Here is a 13,551-nt window from a genome sequence, read left to right as displayed (position 1 = left end):
CTTGCTATCTTCTGTTTAATCGCAGGATGTGCTGCAGGTTTTGGGCTCTGCACATTAAAATTAATAAACCTTCCTTAACTGTTTTACTGTATAAACATGTAAAATCATATCACATCGGTCACTTTCATGTTGTTTCCTGGCCATCTTTTTTTTTTTTGCCTCTTTGGTCCAGAATGGATGAAAAAGACTTATTATGAAACCCACAGTTATCGAAAACACGATTAATAATTATAAATGGATCTTTTCCCCTCTGGAACCACCACAAGGTTGATTTCACTCCCTTTCCACACCATTAAGTCTTTGGACAGTATTTTGTCGTTTTGCAACCACAGTGGATGTTAAATCCTAGAATCAAGATGTGATTGAAGTGCAGACTTTCAGCTTTAGGTCAAAGGGTTTAACTGAGCTATTTTCATATGTTCAAAAGTAAATGGACAAATGACTGACAAACAGTTTAAAGGCCAGGCGAGACCTGAGTTCAAGTGACTTACAAATAAAAATATTTAGCATTAAAGCATTACTGACCAAGCTTGTTAGCATTAGGTGATCCACCCTCTCAATTCAATTCAGTTTTATTTATATTGCACCAAATCACAATAATGGTTGCCTCAAGGTGCTTTATATTGTAAGCTAAAGACAATTATGGTCACTTTAGGTTCCAAACAAGCAACAACTGTTGTTGTAAATAAAAGTAAAAGCACGAAAAACGTGAAAGCGGTGTCTGTATGTGAGTTTTGGGGACCCATGAGCTCTCAGTGTATATACAGTCCTGTGGTTCCCCTTAGTCGCTGTCTGAACCAGTATGCTTCTGGGTTTCCCCCAACTTTACTTTCAACCTGAATAGTGCAGATCTCAAAGCAGATTTCAGCTCCTTCATTTCACTGACCTGACAGCGAGAACCAAAAGAGTTACAGACTTGGAGAATGAGTGGGTGAAAAGGAGGGCTGTGACTGAAACGCACCATCTGCTGGCATAAAATAAAGACTTAGATGAGTTAGTGAATGGATCAGAAGTAAGCTAACATTTAAAATGAACTGAATAGAATGAACAATTTACCCAAGAAAATCAGTACATTGCATGCCCTCATTATCTAGTGCTGACTTATTTAATTAGTTCCTTTCTCTTGAGACCAGAAAGTAACGTAAGTCACCCAAATATTTTATCACCCCCATTTTGTTGTTCCTTCCCAGACTTATGCTTTCTTTCCCGTCAGTTTCTGTGTTCATGAACTGCTTTTATGTACATGTCTGTCAGGCCCCCCTCACATAAAGTCCATAAAGAGTCCCCATTTGAAGATTTCTTACATTTTAGAAAACAGGTCATTTTTTTCCAGTGGTAGTTTTCATGCCTTTTTATTTGTTCACTGGTCCGTTTGTTTTCTTCAATAACACTACTAGAATTAATTGCGCGCATAGGTATTGATATTGCACCAGTTTAAAAATGTGTATTTATTGTTTGTTTATTGATCTCAGCACAGGCTATTTTAATTCCAGACCTTACATCTTCCCTCCATGCAATTCATCTATTCTGAGAATCCTGCACTGATTTCACATTTTATGAAAATTATTCATGTAAAGCCTGAAAGCCTTGGAGGGTTTATTAAAGTCTCATATGTGAGTTTTAATTAGTATCATTTTTGTTAGCACTAGCATTTTTGTGCAATTTATTACCCAAAGTTTGGTATACTTTATTTCTTTTAGTGATCTTTAATTACAGGTTTGTCACTTTGCATTTGAAACCTCTTCTATATTGCTTTTTTGCATATAGTAATCATTAAAAATCTGTGGTATTGCCTCTTTAAATGGTGCGAGGTCTCTGTCCAACAGAAAAGAGGTTGGAGGGAAAAGGTGGGAGTCGAGCCAGCCTGTGTGTGCAGGATCACAGATGGTCGTTTAGCCTCCTGAGGAGAGCCGGTGTCTCTGAGATCGTTTAACTTGGCCTCACGCTGCACGCCTCTCTCCTCTATCACACGGTCCCAGCTTCCCCCCCCCGTGTCGGCCACGCTGGCTGTCTTGCTGTTTGTGTTTGTGTCATCTTGCTGCTCTCTCGCTGGGCTGTCATCTCGGCCCCAACATCAGGACTGATGGGCGACGTCTGGAAATATTTCAGGATGGATTCTGGGACGTAAAACCGCAGGTGTAGAAGCACAAAACAATATTTTTTTGCCAGGATGAAAAAAACAAAGCTCATTACACACTGACATCACTTTCCCTTCACACATTGTGTTTTTGTCACTCGACAGGCTTAGTGTCCTTGTCTACAACGGCACAATAAGTTTATTCAATCGAATACTGCGCTTGAATGCATTTTAAAGGCAAACATACGTACATATTGCTTCATCATTTTCATTTACTGTTCATCAGTCAGAAGGACACCTGTCACAGGCAGCCATTGATGTTTTATGACCCTTAAATTTACCCCAAATGCACTTCTTCAAGTTTTTCTACAGTGAATTACCAGAAAACACCTAAAAAGAACATGCAACATACCAGTATTTGTTTCTGTGTTTTTATTAAAAACTGGGATTTTTGTATCACAATATAAATATTTACCCTCTAAGGTCTAAGCTATCAAAGATGCAAAACTCAATCCCACAAAACTCTTTAAAAAAAATGGCAAAATTAGCCTTTTTGATAAAAATATGGATAGGTTTTAATACGTGTGGAATATGTGATTGTCTGGACTTGCAAGAACAATTTAACAATTACTAAAATTACGAAGTGTGATTGCCTAGGGTTGGAGTAATGTAGTGAGACAGAGCAGTAACATAATATGGAAATAGCACAAGTGCCTCAAAACTCTACTTGAGAAAAACCCATATATACATATACTGTGTGTCAAGTCATAATAACCTGTATTTAATATATGTACAAATAATTTAAACAGTAGTAAGCAGTGGCCACGGCTGACTGCCATGCACACGGGAGGACAAACATTGTTTTACAGCAGCTGGACGGACCTGTGTTCTGCAGTGACAGCGTTTGGCAGCGTGCAAATGAGTAAACATCCAGCTGGTGCAAACAGAGCGGGCAAGAAAACAGCAGCTGACATACAGTAAGAGAGCGATAACCTTAAAACTAAGGAAATGAAGAGTTTGAGGCTCCAAACAAGTCCTTCTGGGAATCAAAATGTTCTTAATCCATAATGCCTCCTGAGAAAAATGCTCCCATATGTCAGTTTGGGTAGTTTCCAGCAGCTCTCTGTGTTTCTGGTTTGCTTTTGGTTGTTATTGAAGGATCTTCGTTTTGATGTACTGACAGAGGCAGATGGGGGCTGTGGTGCAGTGGCTCCTCTGACCTCTGTGGTGTGACGATCCTGAGAGCCTCTCAGACACGAGGAGCTTCACATAAGCCGCACTGTAGGTCATGAGGAGCTGGTAGGCTTTAGCCTGCAAGGATAAAAACAAGGACATAAGCAGATATTGGATGTGTGTGAGAGAAAATGTGAGGTGGGATTGAAACTATCAAAATGCAATCTTAAATGTGCTTTGAAATGATTAGTTAAGCCTTTTCTGCAGGCTACACTTTGAAACAAGGGGCTTATTAAGGTCTCAGTCATATAAACGCCATAAAAACGATCAGATGCTCATTAACTGAAAGTACTAGTGCAATCTCTAGTGCAACAGTAATCAGCAGACAGGCGCTGCTGCTCAAATGCACTCGACTGACTGATCATCAGCGAGTCTGAGCACCTGTGGTGGCTGGCGGTAAAAATCTTTGAGGTGGGTCAAAGAATGTAAGGCACAAACAACAACTTTAAAAACAAATCTAAATAAACATTTTTGCCCTCCTCTTCTTTTGGGTGGCACATTTTTCAGTGACTATTTGATATAAGAAGGAGGTGCTCACCGCACATCCAACTGGCTATCTGCACTTGTGCTGGAGATGGCTGTACGAGCTACTGAATCATGGCACATACTCAGTTTTTCACTCACTGCTTTTGGCTTAGTTTCCGCTGAATAAATAATGACATGGTGTAATACAGTATATTGTGTATTGTTCAGCTGAGGCTCTACCTATTTTTAGAATCTGGCAAGAACCAAGAAAGAACCAGAGGGGGAAAAAATACACAGTTTGGGTAATGAGCCACTACTGAGCTGTTTTACACATTCATTTCTTAGAATTTAAGCCCAAGTAGTCGTGCTGACAGATTTCTTTTTATTCACAAAAGCAGCATGTCTTTGTCAAAGAGAAAAACTGACACGTCCTGTTGAAACCCCACTCAGGGATTACATGTGTAGTTAAACTTCTTTGCACTGAGAGAGAGCTGTTTCACTGGTCCGGCCCACTTAAGATCAAAGTGAGCTGAAATTGACCCACGATATAAAACAAGCTTGTGAGGTTTGGTAACAGAAGCCATTTTGCTCCTCCAATGAAAAGCAGAACGCTTCAGCTCTGATTTTAGTGCCCCGTGAAGCTGCACACATCTGTGATCAGCCAGATGTGATAGATCTGTTGCTGATATGACTAATGTGGGTCTAGTATCGCCCAGACCATCATGTCTCTCACCTGAGAAGGTAAAGCTGCATCGGGGACGAGGCTGTAGTTTTTGGTGGCTGTGGCGTCCTTCTGCTGGTTGGATGATCGGCCGCTGGCTGCGCTGCCATTCCCCAGCAGAGGCGTCTGCTCATCGGAGTCCTGCTCCTCCGCATCTGAGTCTCCGGCTGACACTTTGGTCACCAGGACGAAGTGAGACATCTTGCTCTTCAGTTTTTTCTGATGGGAGTTAGACATCGATTTTATCATTTTAAAGACCAAATGTCTGCGTTTGTTTCCTGCGGCAACCTGGAGTTATATTTCTATCGATCTGGAAGGAGGGCAAACAGCGGCGCTCCAGAAAAATCGATGCAGCAGCAGCAGCAGAACAAACCGGGCGACAGATGTACTCGACTCTCTCACCTGAGTGTCAGTCGTCGCAAAGCTGAGCTCCTCTAAAGTTTCAGTCAGCGCCCTCAAACAGGGGGACATGTCCCAATACACGAAGTACAGCTACAGAGAGACACAGAGAGGGGACAGCAGACATGAGCTTCAGTGGACCACTGATGCCTATTAATCACCACATTATTTCATTTTAATAGATCTGTTTAAAGCATGGAAGATGCCCTGCACCACAACATGCAATATTATTACTCCTGTGAACACTTCAGGATTTATTTTATATTTACCTTAAAAATAATCTTGCATCACTGCCTTTGCTGTTGGAGTTTTGAATGACTCATACTCTTGAGTTTTAATTTGTATCATTTTTGCTACATCCGACATGCGACATCTGACATTTTCTTAGGCTTTTCAGGTGTGGGCGATCAAAAACTCATTTATTAAACATGATTCAATAGGTGATAAGTCCTTAAATTGTTTTTTTCTAGTTTTGGCAGTCAGGAAATAAAGATATGAAAACTGTTTTTGTCTTTTTTTATTCTTGGACAGCATGATGTTGTTAAGGAGACTAGTCTGTGTGCTTCTCTTTTCCTAAACCTTTATCGTTATCCTGCACACTTTTCCTCCACATCACGATGTTTTCCACTGAGGTCAATTAAAGGTTTTACTTCCTCTCATTGGCCGTTTCCCTTCTGTCTGACTATTTGCTGTCATTGGTGCTGAATCGTCAGTCATCTCTGTATTTGTGTATTTATCTTTGGCAGGTTGTAAACAAAAAAGGGGGAAATGAATGAAGTGGAAGTTGGCAGCCTGAACTGTATGAAACAGCCCATACTCAGCTTCATATTCTGCCAGTTTGAACTGATGTTATCAAACTAACCTTCATGTTTCCGGTGCAGTTTTGCACCCAGTCAGCCACGCCCACCAGCAGCTTGTGTCTCACCAGCATCTCGTTAACCTGGACCAACCGAATATCTAAATTCACGTTGATCTGACACAGAAATGGTTTGAGAATCAGTTCAGGGTCAGACTTGTGTCAAAACTGGCTTCACTGGCATGTTGTGACAGCTGACTTACCTCCTTGTTACTGCAGTGAAGGATGAGGATGACAGCAGTGGTGAGGACGATGGAGATCAGGCTGACGGAGAGACAGAGGACCCAGTAGTCGCTAACGGTGATGTAGAGGTGGAGGGTGGAAAACACGGCACACCACAAAACCACATACAGCACCTGGTGGAAGCAGAGGGGAGGAGGCTTTAGGAGTGTCAGCTGTGAAGCTAAACCATTAAATATTCTGGTTCTCAAAACTGTAGGGCGGACCCACTTGTGAAAATACTGAGTGAAACTAAGCGAATAAGAACGTTGATGCTTTTGCATCTTCGCTGAGCACGAGCTCTGCTCAAATTTAAGTCTAGCTGGATTTCACTCTGCCTCTGTGTGACTGGTAATGGAACATTAAAAGGGGGATTTTTACTGTTGTTGTTGATGTTTGTTCAGAGTTATTAATAAAGGTTTTCTTATGAAAAACCTCAAATTTACCCAGAACCCACAGAGATGTGTTAATGATGCTTGTTTTGATTGGAATTCCAAACTTATTAGTCTGTTTATTAATTACTAGACAAACATAAAAGAATTAGTAACTACAGTTTTTCACTAAATACTTACAGCCAGAGCAAAAACACTGAAATCATGGCAATTACTCTATTCATGAGTCTCAAATGAAAGGACTTCCTGTTTTCTCTGCCATATGTCAGCTAAACTACACATTAACAATTTCACACAACTCTGTGCAGTCCTGTGCTGGTCTTCCAGGACCGGATGACCCAGCAAATCCAAACATGCAATGGCCAGAGAAATTGCCAAAAAAAAAAAAAAAAGAACCCCCAAGAGCTACATATCAGAGTCTAAATGTAGCAGAAAAAGACTGAACAAGTATAGTTTGTTTGTAAGGGTAGCCGGGGGACGGCCTCTTCTAAGCACAGCTTAGGCTTGCAAAGTTGGATCTAAACAAAAAGATTTATTTGTATTGGATATTTAATAAAGAACAATGCTTTTTAATACTGAACTAGTGTAAAGTCAATTGACTTGTATGCTAGAAGTAATGTAAATGTGGTATACTTTTAATGGATATTTTAATAGATTATAAGTCAAAGCACATAGATAATCACAATAAAATCATTTAGTTAAACAATTTAAAAGTTTCAACTAAAAAAATAAATAAATATTGTTGTTTTGTATTTTTTCGGGATTGTTTGAGAGTACACTGTCTATAAAACCTGAAACCTGTGTAACTTTTCCACATTTCTTTGTAAGATGTTGTAGCAGCCTTTAAGGGGAATTCCTCTGAACAATGAGCCTGTGAAAACTTCCTGTCTATCCAGTTAGTCAAGACCTTGGAGGTTTGATGAAAGTGCAGAATTTACTCAAACTGATTGATGGAGATCTTTGTCTGTTTTGCTCTCTTTTCTATTTTCACTCTGACTGTCAGAAACAGCCCGCACATGAAAAACATTTCAAAGAAAGAATGAAAACTGAAAAAAAAATATTGAAAACAAACAAAATAAACACAGGAAGTGACAATGGAGAACAGAAAGATCATCATACCGGCGCCATTATAAAATGAAACTGAGCCGAGTTGAAAACCATGTATCTCCTGACCGAGGGGACGTCCAGAGCTGTTTTCAGTGGAGTCTCCATGTCTTCACGTGGAATCTAAAATCGGGAAACAAACAAATTAATTTGGTAAAGACCTCTAACGTGCTGCTGTTCAGTGTGTGCGCGTGTTAACCTGGAAGCCCTCCCTCTCCAGTTTGGCACGGCACCGAAGCAGATCAAAGCTGGGGTACAGCATCGAGCAGCTCGGCACTGACGCTACACACTGACCTGAGAGAAAGACAAGAGTATGGAAATAAAATCTTTGAATCGATTGATTGATTCATTTCATTTCATCCAAATACATAAACCAAAAAACATCACAGACCAACACCTGACAGTGTGCATGCGATGAGAATAAGGAAGACTAAAAAGTAACCGTAAAGATCAACTAATTTCAATAGTGAACCTTTTTTAAATGTAGGTCATTAAAACCTCAGTCCACCTCTGGTATGTTAGTCATCACAAACAACTTTAAGAAAAGTAGCCACAGGATGAGCTGTGGGGTTAAAATATGCACCACAGATTTAGAGCAGACTTTTTAATCCGAGACCTTTACAGAACATAAATAAAATCTAACACTGTGTAACTTACAAGGAAATGAGGAAACTGTGCTCAGAGGTGAAAATTGCCTTTATGTGTTTCTGGTAAAGCGTGCAGGCTCGAAGCATTCCTGGCACAACAGTCCCAGCACTGGTATGTGGTTCATTATAAGGCGCAGGAGGAATTTCACACTTCAGGTTTGAATAGGCGACTGCAGAAGCAGTTCCACGAGAGCATAATCCAGGTTTTTTTTGTCCTCGTTTCAAAGAACGTCTCTGTTAGCTGTAAGAATGTGCTGGCTGATTGTGCTGGTTTAAAATGTGCCATGTGTGATTCAATCATTTGTCACAGGAAACCAAGAATAGAAGAAAATAAAACATGTCATCAAGGTGTCTGTGTGAAAACTATTTTGGGATCATAATGCCTCCCACACACCGCTTCAAAAGTCTCTCTGGGTGTGGAGCCACTCCAGATGGGGCGTGGACAGTGAGGGGGAAAATAAGGAATGACGTTAGTAAAAGGATGATGATCACTGCTATTGCACTGAAAGAACCTGCATGGTTGTGTGTTGTGTGTGTCGCTGTGTACTGTCACATGGCGGCAGTGTCAGTTTGCCTGTAGGCTACTCTGGTTTGTCTGTTTTTGGATCTTTAGCTGCTGAGGAGACTACAGAAGTTGTGCAGTCAAAAGAACTAGTGAAGTGAAACTCAGTGCTAAAAACAATAAAAACTGCCCACTGCAGTCAGATCTGTGCTGCTTTTTAAAATCTCCGATGCAGGTTTCTTCCTTTTCAAGCCCACTTTATAACCAATCAGCACTGCACCTACAAATAATGTTATTGCTATTGGGCTGTTGAATTCTTGGACTGCATGTAAGCATGGGTTGCATACCCAAAATCCTTCACTCTGTATTTAAAAGCCTGCACAAGAGCACTCAGTGTGGTACCATGATTTCTGTTTTAGTGCTAAAAAGCTTAAAAATGTATTAAGACATCCAAACACACGCGTGTGGAACACAGACTGAAACAGGCCGGAGTCAGAAACAACTTGCAAACAATCCATCCAGAGAGTTCTTGAATTATTGGTTAGATTGACGCAAACAGTCTGTAAGTAAGAACGAGATTTTAACTCGCTTTTTCAACCTTTACACAACTGTTGCATTAATATTTTCTCTGAACTGAAACAGGCACTATAATCATAGTAGAAGGTAGTGTAGGTCTGACTAAAGCACTATGTGGGCAAAACTGCCTACACATTACATCTACAGGTACTTCTGGACCATGGAAACCTGCGCTATGAAGCTCCCAGCACCCGGTCTTTGTGCTGATGTTAATGCTAGCCTGGGCTTGTAGCTCTGCAATCATTGAGCCAACACAGAGTTGGCTGCTTTTCCACACTGTCCACTTCAGCAGCGACCGAGCTCTGTAACTTTTTATGCCTGAGTTGCCGTGATCTCTAAAAGCTTCCACTTCTTATCACGTCACATATCACAAATTACAGATGATTGTGGAATATCTAAGAGGGAGGAAATTTCAGTAACTGAGTTGTTGCAGGGGTGGCGTCCTATTACAGCACCACGCTCTGATTTAGTTAACCCATTCTTTCTCAAATGCTTTTAAAGGCAGACTGCATGTTTGGTGCTTGGTCTTATACACCTGTGGCAATGGGAATGAAAACACCTGAATTCAAAGCCCAATACTTTTCTCCATATAGTGTGTGAGATGAATTACCCAATTTGGCTTTTATTAAATATGATTTATCAGCTTGTTCATGTTATTTACAACCAATTCAACAGATCAGTTGGTAGAAAACACACAGCTTTGATAATAATCCAGTGCTTTGACAGAACTGGAAATCTAGTCTACTAAAATGAATTCCAAAGACTAAGGTCACACAAACACACACAAAAAGAATAAAAAATATTAACATATTTCAAAGAGACTGGAGGCAGGCAGTTAGGGAGACAGCTAAAGGATGATAAAAAGCATCACATCTAAGCAAGTCTATAGAAATTAATTTTTAGAAGCTATTTAAAAGAAGCCGTTAATTCTGAAGGATGGTCTCCTCAGAAAGGTCACGTCACAGCTGAGGGTTGTCTCTAGATTTGAACCTTTTGAACCACCAAAAAAGCCCCACCTGAAGCCTCGAGCAGGCTCATACGAGGTCAGTTATTCTGCTGCCTCGCTCGGAGGCAGACCCAAACAACCTTTTAAAAAGCGATCAGTAAACTCTTAAATCAGTTCGTACGTTGAACCGACAGAGAGAAGCCAGGATGGGGGTGATGTGATGCTGTCTGAAGTATCCAGTAAGATGCCAAGCACCTGCCAGACAGCAGGAAGGTGCAATAATTCAGGCTTAAAAAGTACATAGACGACTTTCTGCAGATCTGAGTGTGAAAGTGTAGCTTTAATTCTATAGATGGTTCTAACTAGGAGAACTTTTTTTAACGTGAGACTCAAACATGAGGCCTGAATTGAAGTGAACACTCATGTTTCTGGCAGCTTTCAAATGCCCAAGAGAAGCTCTCAGTTTGTGGGATTGAACAATAGCATTTGTGGTACTTTGTTTCAGAAACTGCTGTGACGTCCAACATTTAACCTCACTGGGGTGGTTTAAAAAAGCAGCTCGGCTTTTAGGTCTCATTAGAAGGTATATCTGCTTGTCCCAGGCGTAGGAATGAAAAGAGAGGTTCGGGAAGCGAATAAATAGAAAATAAAATTGCACCACAGGTAGCACAAGCTACAGAGGATGAAGGGTTTCCTACACTGTTAAGAATGCTCTCATGACTGTTTTGTATCAGCAAAAAGAAGCAGAAACATCAAAGGAATCCAAATGAATTGATTCAATTATTTCTCTACACCATAGGCCTTAGTAGGCTACACTTTGGCCAGGGTTAGGCACAAAGATTTTGCTATTTATTTATCCTACTTCCTGTTTTATATCTAACAGCTAAACATCCTGATTCATACTGAGACCAGAAGCCTTGTTCCTTCAAACAGACGCAGTAAAAAGGCAATTCATTTCGTTAACAAGCTACAAATGTCAACTTGCAAAACAATACCGCCAGTAAATCAGCATAAAAAGCTATATGCCATAAATTCATCTTCCATCAGCAGCTGATCTTTGATGCACAAAAACTGAACTGAGGATGTGATGAATGAAGAGCTGTTTATCAAATACATACAATAAAAAATGCAGTTACCGTTCGACCAGTCAGGTCTGCTGTTGATGCTGTCCCGCGCATGAGGTCTGGAGTACTGAATTTGAACGTCCCCCTCCCTCTCCTCCACTATGTGGCAAACTCCGTTGCTGTCCTCCATCATCTCGGGGGTCATTGTGTCCTTAAGAACAAAACAATTAAATTTAAAAAAAAAAATCTAAACTGTTAAGCTTAAAAGTTCCTCTGGCTCATGTGATGGCAGAGTCATGTACGATTTTGCAAGAATCACAAGAAGACAGTCAGAAAGAAAATCATGTGCGTGTAAGAGGTTGCGACTGCCAGTATGAATAGCATTGGGAAACTGTTTGGTAAGCCTGGAGAACACATTTGTGAGGAAGCACGTCATGATAAGAGATAAAGTAAAAAGGAATGCATTCATTTATTCTTTTCCTAGTGTATGAGTCCCAACAAAGGGGAACTTCAAGACGGTACACACAAAACCAAAGGAAGCAAAATATTTAGCTACTATCAGTACTGAACTGCGCAGAGAGCTGAGTCATGGGCATGTCAATAAATTAGAGAGAAATGATTGAAAAAGTTAAAATCACTTTTGCATTGATTACATACTAGAAGTAACTTGACAAGCACCTGAAAAAAGTGTAGCTGTACTGTTTTACATAAACAGTAGCGCTATATGGTTTTATGCATGTTGTATATTAGATGCATGTTTGAACTTTTTTACTCTTACATCACCTTGATGATCAGTTACATCAGTCAAATGTTACAAATGCAGCACACAGTCCTCCAACACAGAGAAAAGCATGTATATTAGTCTCTATATGCCAGACACTTTGTTAGATACACCTGTTCAACTGTTCATTAACACAAAAGTGTAATAAGCCAATCACATGACAGCACCTTTATGCATTTAGGTACATAAACATGGTCTGAAAAATAGAAAAAAAAAATCCAGTGAGCAGTACTTCTGGTGGTGAAAATGCCTTGTTGATGTCAGAGGTCAGAGGAGAATGGCAACAGTAATTCAAATCACCAGTGGGTATAACAGGTAAGCAGAAGAGCATTTTGAAAATGTAACATGTCAAACCTTGAAGCAGATGGACTACAGCAGCAGAATACCTGTCCTGTCAGCTAAGAACAGGAAACCGAGGCTACATTGTTCACTGACCGTCAAATAAAAGAAAAGTAATGAACTAAAATGTTTTTTAACCAGCTCTCTCTGGCTGTCGTTGCAGACAAAGTTTAGCAGTTAAGTGTGAAATTTAAACTCTAACCTATTGAAGTCTAACCTCTTCCTCACTGCTCTCATTCTGACTTTATTTACTTTCATTTTCACTTCCTTGATTGTTAATAAGGTCTAACGTTAGACCTTATTAACAATGCCAGTACTGGCATGGAGACAGTTTATCACTACCTGCTTACACTGCACCTGCAGATGAGGATGGCGAAGAAAAAGAACGACACATTTCACACATGTGCAGGCAGGCATCTTTGCACTCGCTGCATATTTTTACCACTCAGAGGGCTTTATCAGTAAACACCCGGCTGTTATCTTTACAATGCATCATTTTTTCATGTCCGGTGTTGCAAACTGCACATCCTTTTTGCCTGCTCGTAAACTAAACTGTGTATCCCTAACCTGACGTTAAACTAAAGCCTGGACGATGACAACGGTTGAATATTTTTGCTCCTACGCATTTCTTTGTGCGCAAAAGTTCCTCTGTAAGTTGTTTTGTTTCTCCTGACACCTGTACACGTGAGAGCTCCAAAGCAAGACCAAACATGTCCTACCTGAACTTCAGATGAAACTCCATCAGTTCACCAAAGCTGTCATCTTTGTATTCCCTTTGTCCTTCCTACCATAACTCTTGTTAATCGAGAGAATTACCACATGATGGTCCTACAGACACACACAGAATTGAAGCGTATGCCTCTATCACACACGAATGTGTCTCAGCCTCTCTCTCTCTCTCTCTCTCTGGCTTTCTCTCTCTCGCTCTGTTTCTCTCTCTCGTGACTGAGCTCAGCCCAAACTCATGACTGCAGGAATGTGGTTTGTGTGGTGTTCAGCTCAACATGTCAGCATTAGAAATAGGCTCATGGCCTTCATGCGGGGACCTGCTGAGAAAAACTGGCTTCATTTTGATATATATATATATGTATATACAGGGTGGGCCATTTATATGGATACACTATAATAAAATGGGAATGGTTGGTGATATTAAAGTCCTGTTTGTGGCATATTAGTATTTATGAGGGAGCAAACTCCTCAAGATGGGTGGTGACCATGGTGGCCATTTTG

The 13,551-nt window shown here is 40.4% G+C and overlaps 1 protein-coding gene across 1 annotated transcript; it reads right to left on the bottom strand.

The window, feature by feature from the left end:
- Window positions 1-1,689: 1,689 nt before the first annotated feature.
- On the bottom strand, window positions 1,690-13,233 carry tmem268 (transmembrane protein 268). Its single transcript, XM_084918830.1, has 9 exons — window positions 13,041-13,233; window positions 11,274-11,412; window positions 7,666-7,760; window positions 7,482-7,589; window positions 5,955-6,107; window positions 5,758-5,868; window positions 4,899-4,988; window positions 4,509-4,715; window positions 1,690-3,388 (listed from the first exon to the last, which is right to left on the bottom strand). The coding sequence occupies exons 2-9, from the start codon at window positions 11,404-11,406 to the stop codon at window positions 3,227-3,229; spliced, it is 1,059 nt and encodes a 352-aa protein (XP_084774956.1). The 5' UTR covers window positions 11,407-11,412; window positions 13,041-13,233; the 3' UTR covers window positions 1,690-3,226.
- Window positions 13,234-13,551: the final 318 nt, after the last annotated feature.

This window comes from Perissodus microlepis, chromosome 22, assembly GCF_051167445.1.
Source record: "Perissodus microlepis isolate ML-2025 ecotype Zambia chromosome 22, ASM5116744v1, whole genome shotgun sequence".
NCBI lineage: Eukaryota > Metazoa > Chordata > Actinopteri > Cichliformes > Cichlidae > Perissodus > Perissodus microlepis.
The sequence above is the reverse complement of the archived record's forward strand: the minus strand, read 5'-3'. Positions and strand labels throughout refer to the sequence as shown.

What these genes read in the sequence shown, in the direction of transcription:
- tmem268 (XM_084918830.1), bottom strand. Translation starts at nt 11,406, where the DNA reads ATGACCCCCGAGATGATGGAGGACAGCAACGGAGTTTGCCACATAGTG. An exon ending in TGGAGAGGGAGGGCTTCCAG is followed by an intron (nt 7,590 to 7,665) that starts GTTAACACGCGC and finishes TCCCGATTTTAG; the next exon opens with ATTCCACGTGAAGACATGGA. An exon ending in TTGCGACGACTGACACTCAG is followed by an intron (nt 4,716 to 4,898) that starts GTGAGAGAGTCG and finishes AACTCCCATCAG; the next exon opens with AAAAAACTGAAGAGCAAGAT.